We start from the raw sequence: 17,592 nt of genomic DNA, 5'->3' as shown, positions 1-17,592 counted from the left end.
ATTTAAGCAGCATACCTCCAAAGTGACCTGAAGCAGCTTTATTTTGGCCTGTCTGTATGGGGCCAAAGTTACTTTTTAAACAGGCATTTAAAGAGGCATTTGGAGTGGAAGTTTATACATTTTAAGCCACTCTTCTAGTATCCCTAAGGTATCCTCCTCCACCCAATAGCAAATAAAACAAGAATAATGTAATGAATAATATAACAAGCCACAAACCATTGGGGCTTTCAAATGCTAACTATGATGAATTACTTGAGAGGGGCAGTTTTGTAATGAATGACGCTACAAGTTGCTTTTAAAAAGTACCTTTCTAAACTGGATGTGATGATGGCGGCTGTTTTGTTAATGTGTATGTCCCAGTGATGTGTGAAGTGTGTTTGTGTCACTATCAAGTAGGTTCTGATCTGTAAATATAGTTAGGACAGATCGTGAGATATCTGTTGGTATTGCAAGATTTATGGCACAAAGTAAGTATAAATGGGGTACACCTATTTGCCATCTTTCTTCCATAGAGTATTTGAGTACTGTGAGACTGGACTGGGAAACATGCCACTCAGAATGTAATAGAATGGGTTGTTTTGGTTGTGTGCCTTCAAGTTGTTTCCAGCTTATGGTGGCTCTAAGGCAACCCTATCATGGGATATTCTGGGCAAGATTTTTCAGAGGAGGTTTCCCATTGCCTTCTCCTGAGGCTGAGGGTGCAACTTGCCCACAGTCACCCTGTGGGTTTCATAGCCAAGCTGGGAGTTGAACCCAACACTCAAACTACTACACCATGCTTAGGTGAATAAAATGAGTACGGAAAGCTTACCACACCTTAAGAGAAAATTATATGTCAGCAATATTTTTTTGAAATGTAAAAACTATAGAGCAATCTTGGCATGAATGGAAGCTTTGACCTTTTATCCAAGAAAGAAAGAAAGCAGAGTTTGGAAAAATTACTTTTTCAGCATATAGTTCCCAGAATCCCCCAACCAGCATGGCCAAGCCCTTAGAATCCATTGATCACAAAACTAAATTAGGGATATTGGACACTGGTGAAACACAGACACTAGCCAATAGGTGCTCTTGATTTCCATACTGCCATGTTTTCCGTAACGGATTCCAAAAAGCAAGCAAAGTGCAAGGCTGGAGGTGTTCATTTCCACAGCAACAAAATATTGTCATTTAAAGGCTGGCAAGATGTGCCTGACCTGCAGTGAATGCCTTAGAGGACTGTGATGATATATGGATCTCCCACACCAGCTATGAAAAGAAGAGTTCCCATTTTTAAAATTTGTGATGGGAACTGCATCAATGGAAAGGTCCTTACTATAGCTGGAGATCCGTCAAAGGTAGTGAGGATGAAGCAACAAAAGCAGCTATGTTTTAAAAGACAAAGAGATTTGGACTGGCCAGGTCACTGGAAGTAGACGCAAGGGACACCATCAGACCTTCAAAGAATAAAGCTAAGGCTACCTAAAAATGTGGCTTGCTGGCATAAGGGAGATGTTCTGTGGCTTGGGGTTTGGAGAGGAGTGGCAGATTTTGCAGAAATTTGAGATGCTTGCAGTGCCACGTTGAAGTGAATTACACACATCGGGACGAGGAGGAAGAGAACAAACATAAATGAAACAACGTCTCCATTTGCTAAACTTGCTGTTTGAGTCCAATGTGGTGGGTGGGCTTTCTTGTCCCGGCTTCTCTGCATCCATGAGGTCTCCTCCATCACAATTTGGCCACCTCCTCTTGGTTGTTCATCATTTCCTCTGGCAATGGGGGTATGCATATTGTTAGATCTGTGCCATCTTGCCATGAGGGTCTCCTCCGCAAAGATGATGATCCACCAGAAGCAAGCCGTGGGGTGGCCTTTGGTCTCTGAGCAGTAGTCACCAAGTTGGCCAGGGGTCACCAGAGAATGGCTCAGAGGAGGGAGAAGTGTGGATGGCGGCGGCGCGCATGGGCACAGGGCGAGGTGGGGAGGGAAGGTCCGCAGCCCAAGTTCTCATCCCAAGGACTGGAGTGGATGCTTTGGTTGATTTGATTATCAGCTGCAGGGCAGAAGAGACAGACAATGACGATGGGGAGCAGTGATAAACGGCAAGGCAGTCTCTCTCTCTCTGTTTCTGTCTGTTTCTGTCTCTCTCTCTCTCTCTCTGGATCAACTCAAAGGCACCATATCAACTCTGCAGCCCCAACATTTATGGGAAGGATGATCATGGGCAAGGAGAAACCAGGAGGAGCATTGGGCACTAGTGAGACTTCTGTCCCTGGAGCATGCTGTGAAAGAGAGAGAGAGAGAGAGAGAGAGGAAACAAAAAAGGAAAATTAGAAAACAGCATCAGCATGGAAGAGGGAAAACCAAGTCCACCCCACAAAGGGTCACCAGTTACCCAAATATTTACATTGTACCTTTGTAGCCAGAAAAAAGGCAATCAAAACCACTAAAAAAACAATATTAACCTAAAACTGCTCACAAACAGAAAGGGGCAAGCAGATACTATGAAGGTACATTTCCATAACAGCTATCCATTCCCTTGGAAGGGATATCAGGGTTGGTTGAAATTCTAGATGACGTTTCGTGGTTGAGTTGGGCAAATAATGCATTACAGCAATAGCTGATCGTGGTTATCTGCAAATCTGAGCTCTGAACATTGTAGACATAGCAACATTAAAGAAAGGTGGGCCCATGGTTGTTCCAACCCTTTCCCTCATTGTCTGAATGGACATCTTGGAAAGTTCAGGTTTTCAGTCTGCTTTTGTCCATGAATACAATGGGAAAACTTGGCCAGCTCATGGTCTGTTTGGGTGTGCCATTTTATGCAAAAGGGGAATAAAAGTGATTTAGGAATTTATCACTCGGGGGAAATCTTGTGCAAAAACGGGATTTAAAAGCTGGAAAAAAACCACTAAAGTGGGTGATTTTCACACACATCATTGTTATACTGGTGTTAACCCAAATGGAAAGTAGACAACAGCCATTCCTTTTTACTTTCGGCATTTTCCAAAAGTAAAAAGGAGTGGCTTTTGTCTACTTTTTGTCTACTTTCTGTTTGGGTTAACACTACTTTAACAATGATGTGTGTGAAAATCAACCCACTTTTGCACATGTTTTCTCATTTAAACCCCTGTTTCTGCAAGAGATTTCCCCCGTGTGATAACTCCTCACCCAGAGTTTGAGAGAAAGATGAAAAAAATATTTTAGTCTACAACTCCCATCATTCCTTATGTGGATCCAAGGATTGTGGGAGCTGGAATCCAAAGGAATCCCCATGGTTAGCTTTGCACTAACCATGCTTGAGGGTGGCATCAGTGAAAGCACAAACAAGTTTCAAATTAAGACCCCATCTTAATGAACATTTTGAAAGGAATGGGGACAGTGGTTGGAAGTTATGCTTGATGATTAGTACATTAGAGCCTGGTACTTACTGCGCAGGTTTGTTCAATGCTATACCGCAGTGCATACGGTGCTGACTGTAAACTCTGCCTCGTTGGCCATGATATCCGTCGGCTGCAAGCTGCGGTCGTACATCGGGTTTTCAAACGTTCCTCGGACATTGGTGTTTTCATGGCCGGCGTAGCCATTGAAGGGCACCTTCGGTCTCCTTCTGAACCAGACAGGGCCAAAAGAAGCACAGGAGGGCAACAGAGAGAACATGGTAGATGGTGACTGATAATACAACTAGATTCTCTAAAAGGAGTGAGTTGAAGAATACCACTCCTACAAGGGTACTCTGAGGTGTAATGGCTATAGCTGAGGCAACCAATAATTCTTTGGAGTGAATGAATAAGAAGAAATTAGCTATATTTAGGTGTTATGTACCCAGTTTGAATCAATGCATAAAGAAAGGAATGTCTTAGCTGTTTTGGCTAGTGAAGGACTGCATTCTAATATTCTTTCCATCCCTAGTGGACAGTCCCCATCTAAGCAAGAACACTGACCTTCCATCGTTCGTGATCGCATGGAGATTTGGCATGAATAGCAGTTGCTCTTCATAGTTGCTGCTTGCCATGTGGGGAAAGTGACCATGGATGGAGTCTGATGGAGCTCAGCACTCATCTCTTTGGATGTTGAGGTAACTAGAGACTGAACTGGGTTATTATCGCTTAGGATTGATAGCCTAACCCCTTAATTTTATAATGCATGGCCTTACTTGTTAAACATTTTTCTAAAGTAAAGATGGAAGGAAATTTCATTGTGTTTTGACAGAAGTGTGCCTTGGATTTATTGGAAGGCAACATGTATTTCCCCTTGAGCATTTTCCAGGCTTCCAGTTCATAAAATAATGTGCACATTTTAAAACGTGAATGTAATTGGGGGAAAAAACCCTAACTCTGTAGTCTGACCTGGAATCACTGGGTCTCAGAGGTAGTTGGTTGTTCCATTCCTTTGGGACAATGGTTCCATTCTGGGCTTTAATGGGAACTATCCAGTACAGTGGTACCTCGGGATACGAAATACCCAGGTTACGAAATTTTCGGGATACGAAAAAATCCCATAGGGAATTATTGTTTCGGGTTACGAATGTTTTTTCGGGTTACGAAAAAACTTTTGGTGCTTTTTTCGGCTTTTTCGCACGGAATCGCGGCTTTTCCCCATTAGCGCCTATGGCAATTCGGCTTACAAAGGCTTTTCGGGTTACGAAAGCGTCCGCGTTACGAATTAATTTCGTAACCCGAGGCACCACTGTATACTGAACCTCTTCTGGGAACTGGATCCAGCATCTAGGAGTGCTTCTGGAAACTTGTAGTTGTTCTCATAAAATCCAATGTGGAAGCACCAGCCCAAAGTAATAGAGCCACTAACTGCCTCTGTTAGGCACTCATGTCCAAAAGGTTTTTGGAGAAAACAGCCAGTGTGGTGCAGTGCTTCCAATGATTCCCAGACTTTAGTCTTCCAGATGTTTTTCACTTCAGCTCCCAGAATTCCTGACAGTTGGCCAAGCTGGCTGGGGCTTCTGGGAGCTGAAGTTCAAAACAACTGGAGGACCCAAGTTTGGGAACCACTTGCTCCAAGCATTGACTGAGAATTGGGAATCTACAATCTTCTTGGCGTCATGAGCTAGTGGAATCAGAACTCAGGATAGGTAACTTCTTTTCTCAGCTTTGTTCAAGGAGTCATTCACTACCACGTTGTGCAACCATTTCTGCCATGCTGCCATCAGCTACCAGCTCTGCCAACCGTCCAAAATATCTGCTGATTGAGAAATAGAGCTCCATCACGCCATCAACTAGTTGGCCATTGTCACCTCTTGGCAGCCATTGGAGTTTATCACACTAGCGAGATCCCACGGGAAAACGGGAGTTAACAGCGATATAACACAAAGATAACCCAGAAGTGCCCAAAGTTTATCACACGACGTCGCAGTTAATGTGAAATAACTCGAAGTTAATCCGCAGTTAAAGCAGAGAAAACCAATAGCTTTTAAAATTTGGAACGAACTGAATTTAAAAAGTGGGTGGTTTTCTCTGCTTTAACTGCAGATTAACTTCATGTCATTTTCTTTTAGCAGTAATTAAGTGTGATAAACTTCCAAAATTTGCAAGTTCTGTTTAAATTCGAATTTAACTTAACTGTCATTTAACTCCTGTTTTCTCACAGGATCTCGCTAGTGTGATAAAACCTATCGACTTACTTCCTAGGTCCTAAGTAGCTACAACTTGAGTTTAGCTCATCTGGTTGAAGTCCTCAATGATCTTACATTGATCTTAGGTTAATCACTCACACTCTCTCATCCTGGTATACCTTACAAGGTTTTTGTGAGTACACCATATGGAGAGACATGTATGTTGACTTGAGCTCAGTGACGGAAATGTGGGATACAAATTTAAATAACAGGCAGCTAAATAACTTAGCCGGGGAGCCGGTATGATGTAGTGGTTTGAGAGATGGACCTAGGTCTCCGGGACACCAGAATTTGAATCCCCACTCATCCATAGAAACTCATTGGGTGACCTTAGGCAAGTCACACTCTCTCATCCCCAAAGAAAGGTAAATGGTAAACCTCTGAACAAATCTTGCCAAGAAAATCCCATGATAGGTTTGCCTTAGGGTCTCTATGCATTGGAAATGGCTCGAAGACACACAACAACAGCAACAACTAAATAGGTCAATTAACTTGTGAATTCTTTGCAACGTCTTTTAGATAAACTGACAGAGGACAGATCTATTAATGGGTATAGACACCCTAGGAATTGAACCTTTGCATTCCAAAGTTTCCTCCAAGGATACTTCTGGTTATCGACGGTTGGCATGCTATGGGAACATTTTATGTGTGGCGTTATCTCCTCCTTGTTCTAACTGTGAGTTTCCCTGGAGGCATCTGGTAGACCATAACAGGAGAAAGAACTATGCTTTTTCAAGAGCAAGGCAGCAGTACTGATTTGTGTTCTTTGCACTGTGTTGCAAGATAATATCCTTCCCCGAGGAAATTTTTTCCCCTTGCAGACTTTAATCGCTGTATTCATCACAGCATTTTGACACATCAGCCTTAATCGTATTCTTAGTCCCAACTAGAAAAAAAATGCATTGAATCTGTGGGTGTTACCTATGCGTTCAACAACTGATTCAATGAGCCTGCTCTGGTTGGGGCTCACCAATAAGGTACAGGTCACATTATTGGACTATCCAGTTGGCTAAAGTCACTCAGTGACTTTCTTCTATCCCAATGGCACCCCATAAATCCTGACGGCATGATGGTGAAAGAGCACTTTTTCTGGGTTCACAATTCCCTAGTAAAATATATATTTTTGCACACAGTCCCCCCAAAAAGAATGGTAAAAGGATGAACCACGTATTGCCTCACAAATACAATAACATCAAAAATCCACAGACAGTGGTACCTTGATAGAGTATGTGATTGATTTTGTTTGATAGAATATGTGCTTGTTTGATTTTGTAACTACTTGCAAGGAGGGACAAATGGCAGAAGTGTGACATTTTGACAGATCCACCATTTCCCCCCTTGCAACACTGTTTGTGTACTTCTGTTTTTTAAATTAAATTGATACAATATGTGATTGATAGAATATGCAATTGATTTTGTTTGATAGAATATGTGATTTATAGGGTATGCAATTGTTTGATTTTGGTGGGGGGTTGGGGGATTTGAAGGGAGGTTGGACTGGATGGCCCTTGTGGTCTCTTCCAACTCTACGATTCTATGATTTTGTTTGACTGAATATGTGATTGATAGAATATGCGATTGTTTGATTTTGTGTGATAGAATATGCGATTGTTTGATTTTGTATGATAGAATATGTGATTGATAGAATATGCGATTGTTTGATTTTGTGTGATAGAATATGTAATTGATAGAGTATGCGATTGTTTGATTTTGTGTGATAGAATATGTTATTGATTGAATATGTGATTGATAGCATATGCAATTGTTTGATTTTGTGTGATAGAATATGTTATTGATTGAATATGTGATTGATAGAATATGTGATTGTTTGATTTTGTATGATAGAATATGTGATTGATAGAATATGCAATTGTTTGATTTTGTGTGATAATATGTTATTGCTTGAATATGTGATTGATAGAATATGTGATTGTTTGATTTTGTATGATAGAATATGTGATTGATAGAATATGTTATTGATTGAATATGTGATTGTTTGATTTTGTATGATATAATATGTGATTGATTGAATATGTGATTGATAGAGTATGCAATTGTTTGATTTTGTGTGATAGAATATTCGATTGATAGAATATGCAATTGTATGGTTTTGTAACTACTTGCAAGGCAAGGAGGGACAAATGGCAGAGGGGTGGCGTTTTAACAGATCCACCATTTCCACCCCTTGCAGCATCCCTGGTTTGAAGCAGCGAAAATGGGGACAAAACAAAGAAAACCGATTCAAGTGGCATAAAAAAGATCCCCTTTTATAGTGAGAACGAGGGAACTTTTGAAATCAGTTACAGACACGGAGCGGATCCAAACCACAACCCGTGTTATTCTGCCAGTGGGAATGAGCCCTGAGTTAAAGACAATACCGTTCAGGGAAGCGTTCCCAGACGTTACATGATTGTTATCAAATGTTATTTTAATTTGTTTTCTGCTACATTTGACTGTTAACATGTATTAATATGTATTATATTTATTTTTGTAGAATGTACTCCATAGGCAGGTTTATTTTATCTATTTTAATTGTACGTACAGCGCCGTGTAAATTTACAGCTCTATATAAATAAAGCTTAATAATAATAAGGTTACCCAGGAGGTTTCCATGGCTGAGTGGGGACCTGAACCCTGGACTTGTGGAGTCCCAGTCCAACAGTGAACACACCACACTGGCTCTTACACCTCTAGCCATAGGCAATTTGTCAGAAGCCATGGTGTCACAAATCTCTTTTGTCTCAATGTTCTTGCCTCCTTCCTTTTGTTCCCAGGGACTGACCTGTGCTTGTAGAGATAGAGCACAAACCCTGCAATAATCAGGGCAATGAAAGGCACGAGGATCGCAGCTGCCACCGAGCTGCTGTTGGATGCAAATGGATGCCCCATCGATTCAGGATCTCGTTCATTGATGCTACTGTCTGGAAAGGAAAAGCCCATTATGACAAGGATGATATATTTTCTTAGATGTTGGAAGCTTTGTGCTTAAAAGCCCAATCTGCCTTTCCATGTCTGTTGGGTATATATTGGGTTGGTCAATCCACAGGCCATATGCAGCTCTTGAGGCCCTCTAAGTACAGCAATGGGACCCTCTAGAATCCCAACTAAGGCCCCAGGCTCATCCCATTTTTTTAAAAGGCCAATTTTTGGGGTGATCTTTTGTCCCTAAACCAGCCCAAAAACCATGCAAAAATGCAGCAGTTTGCTTCCTCTGATCTTGCAAAGTCCCCAAAAGCCTAAAAAAGTGGGGAATCAGCTGAAAACAAGCCAAAATTGTGGCTGGAACTGATGTCATATCACTTCCATTGTGCCAAAATGCATTGGTGCAGTTGCAGGGAATTAAAATGGATCCCACTATCTACGTAGTTGCCCACCTCTGATATAACATTATAATTGTTTTGTGGTCTTTTATTTTCTTTGCCATTCCCGAAGACCTTTAGCTGTTGAGGGGAGTATCAGTCCTTCGATATTCCTCTCAATATCTAAAGTATCCATTTAAAGTAAGGTACCAAAGTCCACCATCCAGACTGAAGCCATAAAACCTTCTGAAATGAAGTCACCACTCATGCCAGTTAAGAATACTGGTGCCCGCCTTATGTATAAAAATCTATTAAAAATGAGAAAGACATGGAAGTGCTCACCTAGCCTCTGGAGGCCAAACTGTCCAAACCCTTTGCCATGCACAAAACCCTGGTAGACAAACGTCCCACTGGATGACTCTGGGGTGACCTGCAATAAGGGAGGGGAAAAAATGGTCAGAATAGTCAATTATTTTTGGTTTTGGGATTTGGTGGTCCATGTAGAGCTCCATGCTTTTCTTTCCAAAGTTCCCAAATAAATGACAGAATAAAGCAATCCAAGAGTAGGGGGAAAAAGATAATGCCTACTATGCTGGAAGACAATGAAGATGACATGACAACGACAACGGTGATGATGATGATGATAATAATAATAATGTTAATAATATAATTTCAATTGATTGTTGTTGTGCACCTTTTGAGTAATTCTGACTTATGGCAACCCTAAGGTGATCATTTTATGGGGTTTTCTCGCAGAATTTGTTCAGAGAGTGTTTGCCTTTCCACTGAGGTTGAGAGAAAATGACTTGCCCAAGGTCACAAAGTGGATTTCCATGGCTTAGGAATTCAAATCCTTTTCGCCCAATGTTCTAGTCCGCTAAACCAAGACAGATTTAAAGCAGGGGTGGAGATTATGTAGCCCTCCAGAAGTTGCTGGACTTCAACTTTCAGCGTGCCTTACCCTTAATAATGCTTTCTAGGATTGCTAGAACTTGTAGTTTAATTTAATGTGTAAATCTACAGTGCTATATAAATAAAGTATAGTAATAATAGTCCAGTGGCATCACAAGGGCAACATGATTTCCACTCCTGAGTAAAGGGATGGATCAGTACGTTGACTGGCACCAGTACTTACATGTCCGTCTAAAGCCCATTTATCATTCTTGAATTTGTTCATGAAGATCTCCACTGGCCCAGTAATCTGGTATACCTGGAGAAGAAGATGAACATCTTCTCTTTTATAAATACCTGAAAAGGAGAAAACAAGAACATGACTGGACTTTCATGGGTGACAAGAAATAGAGAGATTTACACTAGTTTAAGAAAGCAGCACCCCAGTGATCTTGGATGCTCCAAAGATCTTGAGATGTGCATCCAGTCCTCCTTGTGCCATGCTGAAGCTTCTCCATGGATTAGACTTTGAACACCTCCCTTAAACTTCTGGATCCCAGTCTAAAGATTAATATTCAACTGAGACCTGACTTGTTTTTACTGGGGCTGCTGAAAGACCAGAGTCAAAAGAAACATGGAAAACTACTGCAGCAATGTCGTATGTGCAGAAATAGAGAAATACTGAAATTCCAACAGAAGAGGACTGACTGTTAAAAAATGCCCGATTTAGCCGAGATGGATAAGCTGTCTGATCTTATTAGGGAAAAATCTTTGGTAACGGTTTTGAAAGATTGCGAGTCTCTGGTTCACCTTTTATAATAAAATTGATTTAATTATAATTTCAATTGTATTCCAAAAATTGAAATACATTAACTGTTGGGTATGATAATTAATAAGTATGGCTAAGTGGTAGAAGTGAGACTTTGTTGCTAATAATTATAACCATTGTGAAGAAAGCCAGAAGTCATTGCAAATATATGTCTCTTTGGGCCCGAACAGACAGGCCAAAATAAAGCTGCTTCGGGTCACTTTGGAGGTATGCTGTTTAAATGCTTCATGCGTCCTAAGAGGCCAGAAGCCATGCTAAAGCCATGTTCCACTCCTAAGGACTGGAACGCAGCTTTGGCGCAGCTTCTGGCCTCTTAAGATGCATGTGTCATTTAAACAGCCTAGCTCCAAAGTGACCCGAAGCAGCTTTATTTTGGCCTGTCTGTTCAGGCCCTTTGATTCTTTGTTCTTTTCCTTTTATCTCTCTCTTTTTTTAATTCTTTAAAAAAGTTTAGAATCCTAAAGTGGATTCATCACTTCATTGACTTGGGAGTCATCTGCACACTTGATACTGGGTCTTGGACGGCTGAAACTGCCATTATTTTTCCATCTCACAGCACAATTTCTTGGATCAGTCTTAGCATCCATATTTCCAGGCTAAAGGTGATAATGTCAATACAGAGTATGGGCACGAGACGGAGCCTGTCTTCTGTTACACTGCCTGACTAACTTCATCATGGCCCTGAATGAATTCTGGAGAACCAGAAATGGTGAGACATCTTACCTGACACTTGCAACTCCACACCACTGTGGTCTACTAGGGTGGCGTTGACTTTACTGGTGACGGCATCAAAACTGGTGACAGACAACATGGCCGGCTGCTTCTTCCCCAGGTATTCGTAAGAGCCTTTCCAGAAGGAATTTTTTGCAAAGACATCTGGCGGAACTAGAAACAAGAGAAAATTGTAAGTAAAAAGATTTAGCAAGAAGATATGGGTCAGGACAATGGTCAGATTTGTCTTTTATTTCTGTGCATTTAATTTTGGTTTATGTAGGCCAGTCATTTAATTAAACCTATACTGTTAGATAGATAGATGGGATACATTTTATCCCATGAAGCCACCAGTCAATCAACCAACTGCATACATTTGTAGGCATTGAAGCACCATCAGGGTTTGTTGGTGAGCCAGATGGTCTGCGTAACTGTTTGTTGTTACTGTTAATTTTATAAATTTGGTGATACAAGTTAATAAACACAAAGGACTACCTGAAACCTTTGGAAGAGGTGGGTCTCTTGCGGTGCCCACCGGTCTCCCACTTGGCCGGACATCGGCTGCAAAAGACAAGCAAAAGACCAGAGAGAATTAACATTCAAATGTTACAGGAGATATGCCATAAGAAGTGTAGGTTTGGGAGGATCTGCCCAGAGTTTAGAAAAGTTACTACTTTTGGATTACAGATTCATCTTCACCCAGCCATCATGGCTGCTAGCAAAGGGACTCAGGATTTGTAGTCCCAAAAGTTTAATATTTCCAAGTTCTGGGTGTGCAACACAGGTCCTCCTTGAATGAAGGGACATACCGAATGAGTTGGGAATTCATTATATTTATGCCCAGCTTTTCTCCCAATATAGCTCACAACATAATAAAAATGGGGCATAGCTAAACACGGTCAAATTGTGGTATTAAAACAGAATTATGGAGATTAGCATGTTGAAGCAACACCTCGGCTGAAAGCAATTAAAAATATGTCAGGTGTGGAGAGAAAGAAAATGCAGCTCCTTTTTAAAAAAAGCTCTTGTCTTTGCAAACTGTCAGTTGCCCCCAAAGTGCACCTGAATAAAAAGGTCTTTGGCTGCTGCTGGTGGAGTCATATAACTGTAGTCAGGATTATCCATGCCATTGTATTTCCATTTTTTAAATGTATGACTGTGAAACAGTAGAAAGCTGTACAGAATGAAAATCAACTCATTTGAAATGTGGTGCTGGAGGAGTGTTCTTTGTAAAGTCGAAGGCTTTCATGGCTGGCATCCATAGATTTTTGTGGGTTTTTCTGGCTATGTGGCCATGTTCTAGAACAGTTTATCCCTGACGTTCCGCCAGCCAGAGAAAGATGCCAGCCACAGATGCTGGTGAAACGTCAGGAATAAATTCTTCTAGAACATGGCCACATAGCCAGAAAAACCCACAACAATCTACTGTTGCCATTGTTGTTATGTGCCCTCAAATTGTTTCCAACTTAATAGGCCAGCCTATCATAGATTTTTCTTGGCAGGTTTCTTCAGAGTGCATTTGCCATTGCCATCCTCTGAGACTGAGAGAGTGTGACTTGTTCAAGATCACCCAGTGGGTTTGCATGGCCAAGCTGGGCTTCAAACCCAGGTCTCCAATGGTCAAACCATTATACCACACTCGGATACTATGGACCACAAATCAATGAGTCCAAGAGCAAGTAAAGTCTGAACTCTCCCTGGAAGCCAAGATGATGAAGAGCAGACAGAATTGTAAAAGCATCTGGCTATGTCCCTGTAGCCAGATGTGGTCTTCTTTTCCCATACTGCCTTCCACTTTCTTTGGTCTGCCTTTCCAAGTATTATTGCCTTTGTGAAGTTGAAGGATAGTTTTTCGGGCTATGTGGCCATGCTCTAGAAGAGTTTATTCCTGGCATTTCGTCTGCATCTTTGGCTGGCATCTTCAGAGAAAACTCTTCTAGAACATGGCCACATAGCCTGAAAAAACCCACAAAAAACTATGGAAGCTGGCCATGAAAATGAAAGGCAGAAAAAGAAAAGTGGAAGGCAGTAAGAGAAGAAGACGACTACATCTGGCTACAGAGACATAGCCAGATGCTTGTCCATTTCAGTCCACTCTCCATCTGGCATAGAATGGTCACGTAGGGGTTTTTGGAGGGGAGATACCAGCCTCCACATTGAAACACCCCAAAAAGACATAGACAGGTATAAGGAAAACTCACACATGTGTATGGCACTCACAGCTGAATTGGGTGTTGTAAGGATGTCACTTAGTGAAGGATTTTGAGACAGGCACTAAGAATTTAGTTCTTCCCACAGTGCATAATTAAATTATGTCATTAGATGTAACAGCGACAGGCTTAAATTTAAAAAGGGATTAATGGAATTCATAGAGGATGGGTCTATCAAGAGCTTGGAAGCATTCTTTTTTGGGATGAGAAGCTCCAGGAATCCCACAACCAGCGTGACCTGATGCCATGCAACCAGCCAGAGGTCATGATAACATGATAATTAAAAAAAGTCACCTTTATGGCTCTGTTTACAACCATTATTTTGTTTTAATTCTGCTTTTCTCACAACGTGGGGCCTAAAGTGCTCACAGCAGAGTTTAACACAAAATATGGCTGAAAAGTATAATAAATGGATGCAAAAATAGCAACCCCCCTCACAAAACCTTTGCTAGTAAAAACCGTGCTAATTTAAAACACTTTAAAAGTATGTAAAGCGCAACAATGAGAATAAAGGCACAACATATAGAGACGCTAGGCTTTATCATCCCAGTTTGCTGTCCCACCACAATCGTGCCAGTTTACGAAAAGAAGCATACTGGAAGACGCAAATGATAAGCAACAGTAGAAGAGTTCTACCTTTTTATCCTGTCAGCAACTGGCAGAAAGGTCTGAGCTATATAGGCCATTGGTATGATCTCAGAGGGCATCTTGCAGTCAAAGAACAGGCTTTCTTCAGCCCCTGTTTTAGCATGCTTACCTAGGCAAACGGGAGGCTTCCCTGTCCAGCTGCCGTCAGCTTTGCAAGTCCTGTGTTCTGATCCTCCGGTGAGATAAAAGCCACTCTGACAAGAGTAGATCAAGGTGTATCCAAGGGAAGGCAAGTCCAGGGCACCTACATTGGCATGGGCTGGAGTCTCTGGCTCCTTGCAGTTGTGAGCTGGAAAGACATGCAAGAAAGCAACTTGTAAAAGCTAGCCTGCCTTATGTCCCGGGTTGGATTGCTGTCATGTGCCTTTGGGCTGTTTCTGATTTATGGGGACCCCAAGGCAGAGCTATCACAGGGTTTTCTTGGCAAGAATAACTCAGAGGAGGTTTGCCTTTGCCTTCCTCCAAGGCTGAGAGGGTGTGACTTGCCCCAAATCATCATCTTTATATCCCAGTTTGGGATTCAAAGCAGCTTACAAGTTAAAAAAAAACCCAACTCATTGTGAAAATTTCACAAAGTACAAAAGTTAAAATAAGATTAAACTATCAGAACAATTTAAAACATATGTTCAGATACAACAGCACAAAAATTAGCAGGAGCCTGTGTATTGTTTAGATGAGATGGGTCTAAACAGAGCTGGGAGCATCTGCTTGCCTCCACTTGTGTCCTCCTACATGCAACAGAACCAGGCTCTGAAGATGGCCTGTGTGCAACTTGGTTCGCTTTACCTCCCAGTCACCACTTATTCTAGTTCTGTGAAAGCCAACTGAGCCATTCAAGGCACGAGACTCACGGATGCAGTCTGGTTGCACGCCGCTCCACGTCAGATTCGGAAGGCATGTTCTCGTGGTGGAGCCTTGCAAGAGGTAACCTTTGTGACATTTGAAAAAGACAACACTCCCGACCTGTTGGAATGAAAAACCAGGCACTTGGTTGGCTTGGATGTCTTTGTGATCCATTTGTCTGTTCTCATGTAAACTGCACAAATGGCTGAGATCCTACATCACTACATCACAATTAATTAATTAATTAATTAATTAATTATACCCTGTTCTTCAGCCCAAAGGCTATCATACCCACTGACGGAGTTACGTTATGCATCCCCTCTCAACTGAATACCAATGTAGGGCAATGTATATCAATCAGTGGTTGACAACCCATCTTGAAACTGCTATCTACAATGAATAGAAGTAATGCATGGAGACACTGCACACTCACATACTACCATCTGTACTTTAACACATTACTTCATGTGCAATGGCTTTATATGTGCAGTTCATCCTCACCCATGAGCTGGATATGACCGTTGCATATTGGAGTTTATCACACAGGAGGGAAGCGCCCACATCCCATGAATAAACGGCTATTAAATCCATGAATATCCTGCAATGGCGGGATTGTTTTCAGAAGACATCACCATTATCCCAACATTAACCTATGAATAAAGTGGCAAAATCGCTCTACTTTTTATTTTGGGGATTTTCCCAAATATTTTGCAGCTTTATTCACGGGTTAATGTTGGGATAATGGTAACATCATCTGACATAATTTGAAAACAATCCTGTTATTGCAGGATATTCACGGGATTTAATCCCCGTTTATTCATGGAATGCTGAGTTAACTGAATGCAAGCTACTTTTTCACTGTGAATTCAGTTTGCAGCAATTGAAGTAAACCAAGTAAGAGGAAAGTGGGAGGCGTAGAGAGGAACTGGGACATTTTAAAAGCCTCTGAAAAAAGTGGGATGACGGAGGAATAATTGGGTCCATCCCTGCCGAACTGGGACAGTTGGAGGATAAGACCTTGGGACATTTTTGGGGAGAGTGAGGAGTTAAAGTGTGTCAAGTCACTTGTTATGTTGTTAAATGGATGTCTGTTGGATATCAAATTTAGACACAAACATGCCATTGCTAAACATTTTCCAGTCCAGCAAAATGTTAGCAAGCCCTCCCATAAGGTTCTGCCCATTTTTCAGCTTCACGATTGCACTACAGCTCTCCAAGGGAGCAGAGCTTGCTTGGGTGCCATGTTCTGCATCTTGGGATTTAAAAGGGGAAATCGGAATTAATATCCCAAAACCTGGGACAAAGGGCGACAAATTAGAAGTTTTGCAAGAGGGAGGGAAGACATCGACTTTGGATCAAATGCCAACCAGAAATGTATTATTAATCCCTTCTTGTGAGTCATCCTGGTGTATAAGATGCTTTGCGGAAGGGGAAAAATGGAGATGAGCCACATGCAAATGGATTCCTGGGATTAAGTGAGATACACAGGGGCAGTTTACAAGAGGATTTAGCTTTCTTGTTCCTCTGAAAACTGGATTGGAAATGAACACCGGGGTACACAAACCAATAGCAAGGCTTTGTTATTATCCATGTGTTGCTCATTCCAATGAACACACCACTTCCAAAAAAGAGTGTCCCCACCTTGCAACATAGCTGAATAAATTAGAGCCTATCTATGTGTGTATCTAGCAATGACAGCCATGCTAAAACTGGCTATGGGAGAGATATTAATGATATTTCTTCATCCTCGTTGAGAAAGGGTGCAAAGAGATGTATAAACAAGAGAAAAAGAGAAAGCGAGAAGATAGGAACACATTACCTGATAACCCTGGGAATTGTTTTGTGTTCCAAAAAGAGGCACACCTGGGTCCACACATGCTGTAAGAGTTGAGTCTGTATAGGAAGAGGATACATATATAGTTGTCATTTAATGTACAAAATCCCCCTTCTGCACATTGTAGATATGTCTTGAATCCAACTAGTGAGTTGTGGCTGATGGTAGATTACTACAAAGGGTTCCTGGGATCACAGTTCATACTTCTAGCAATGAACTGAAGGGTTGGAAGTGAAGGCCCATGGATCAGAATTTTTGCAAGGATAAATGAAGAGCGTTGGCACTCCCTCTTCTCCCAACTCATCCAGGAATGGCTTGGGGAGCAAAGTATATTTAGCCTGAAGAAAATAAGACTGAAGGGTAATATGATGGCTATCTTTAACTATTTGGATGTTGTACATAGGACGGAGCAGGCTTGTATTTTGCTGTGCCAGAGACTATACAACAAACCAGTGTATTCAAATTACAAGCAAAGAGATTCTATCTAAACATTAGGAAGAGCTTCCTGATGTTAAAAGTTGTTCAACTGTGGAATGGGCTGATGGTGGACTCTACTTCTTTGGAGGCCTTTAAGAGAGATTGGATGGTCATATCTCTCAGTAGGATTTACTCATCTATTTCTGTATACCAGGGGATCAAGGTACTAGCTGACCCCTGAGGTTGAGTCCAACTCTATGATTCTATGAGATGTTGTGGATTTAATCTCAATGGCTATTAGAGG

The 17,592-nt window shown here is 41.5% G+C and overlaps 1 protein-coding gene across 1 annotated transcript in view; it reads right to left on the bottom strand.

Annotated features, from left to right (window-relative positions):
- Positions 1–714: 714 nt before the first annotated feature.
- The window catches only part of CSMD2 (CUB and Sushi multiple domains 2), a 456,222-nt gene continuing 439,344 nt past the window's right edge, over positions 715–17,592 (bottom strand). Inside the window, exons 62-71 of the mRNA XM_042440873.1 lie at positions 16,857–16,930; positions 15,046–15,157; positions 14,304–14,483; positions 11,832–11,897; positions 11,349–11,510; positions 10,031–10,153; positions 9,248–9,325; positions 8,389–8,527; positions 3,409–3,587; positions 715–2,259 (exon numbers count right to left, since the gene is read on the bottom strand). Coding sequence (XP_042296807.1) covers positions 3,428–3,587; positions 8,389–8,527; positions 9,248–9,325; positions 10,031–10,153; positions 11,349–11,510; positions 11,832–11,897; positions 14,304–14,483; positions 15,046–15,157; positions 16,857–16,930 — 1,094 coding nt within the window. The 3' untranslated portion in view covers positions 715–2,259; positions 3,409–3,427. The remainder of the gene's footprint in view (positions 2,260–3,408; positions 3,588–8,388; positions 8,528–9,247; positions 9,326–10,030; positions 10,154–11,348; positions 11,511–11,831; positions 11,898–14,303; positions 14,484–15,045; positions 15,158–16,856; positions 16,931–17,592) is intronic.

Source organism: Sceloporus undulatus, chromosome 9 (genome assembly GCF_019175285.1).
Source record: "Sceloporus undulatus isolate JIND9_A2432 ecotype Alabama chromosome 9, SceUnd_v1.1, whole genome shotgun sequence".
Taxonomy (NCBI): Eukaryota; Metazoa; Chordata; class Lepidosauria; order Squamata; family Phrynosomatidae; genus Sceloporus; species Sceloporus undulatus.
The sequence above is the reverse complement of the archived record's forward strand: the minus strand, read 5'-3'. Positions and strand labels throughout refer to the sequence as shown.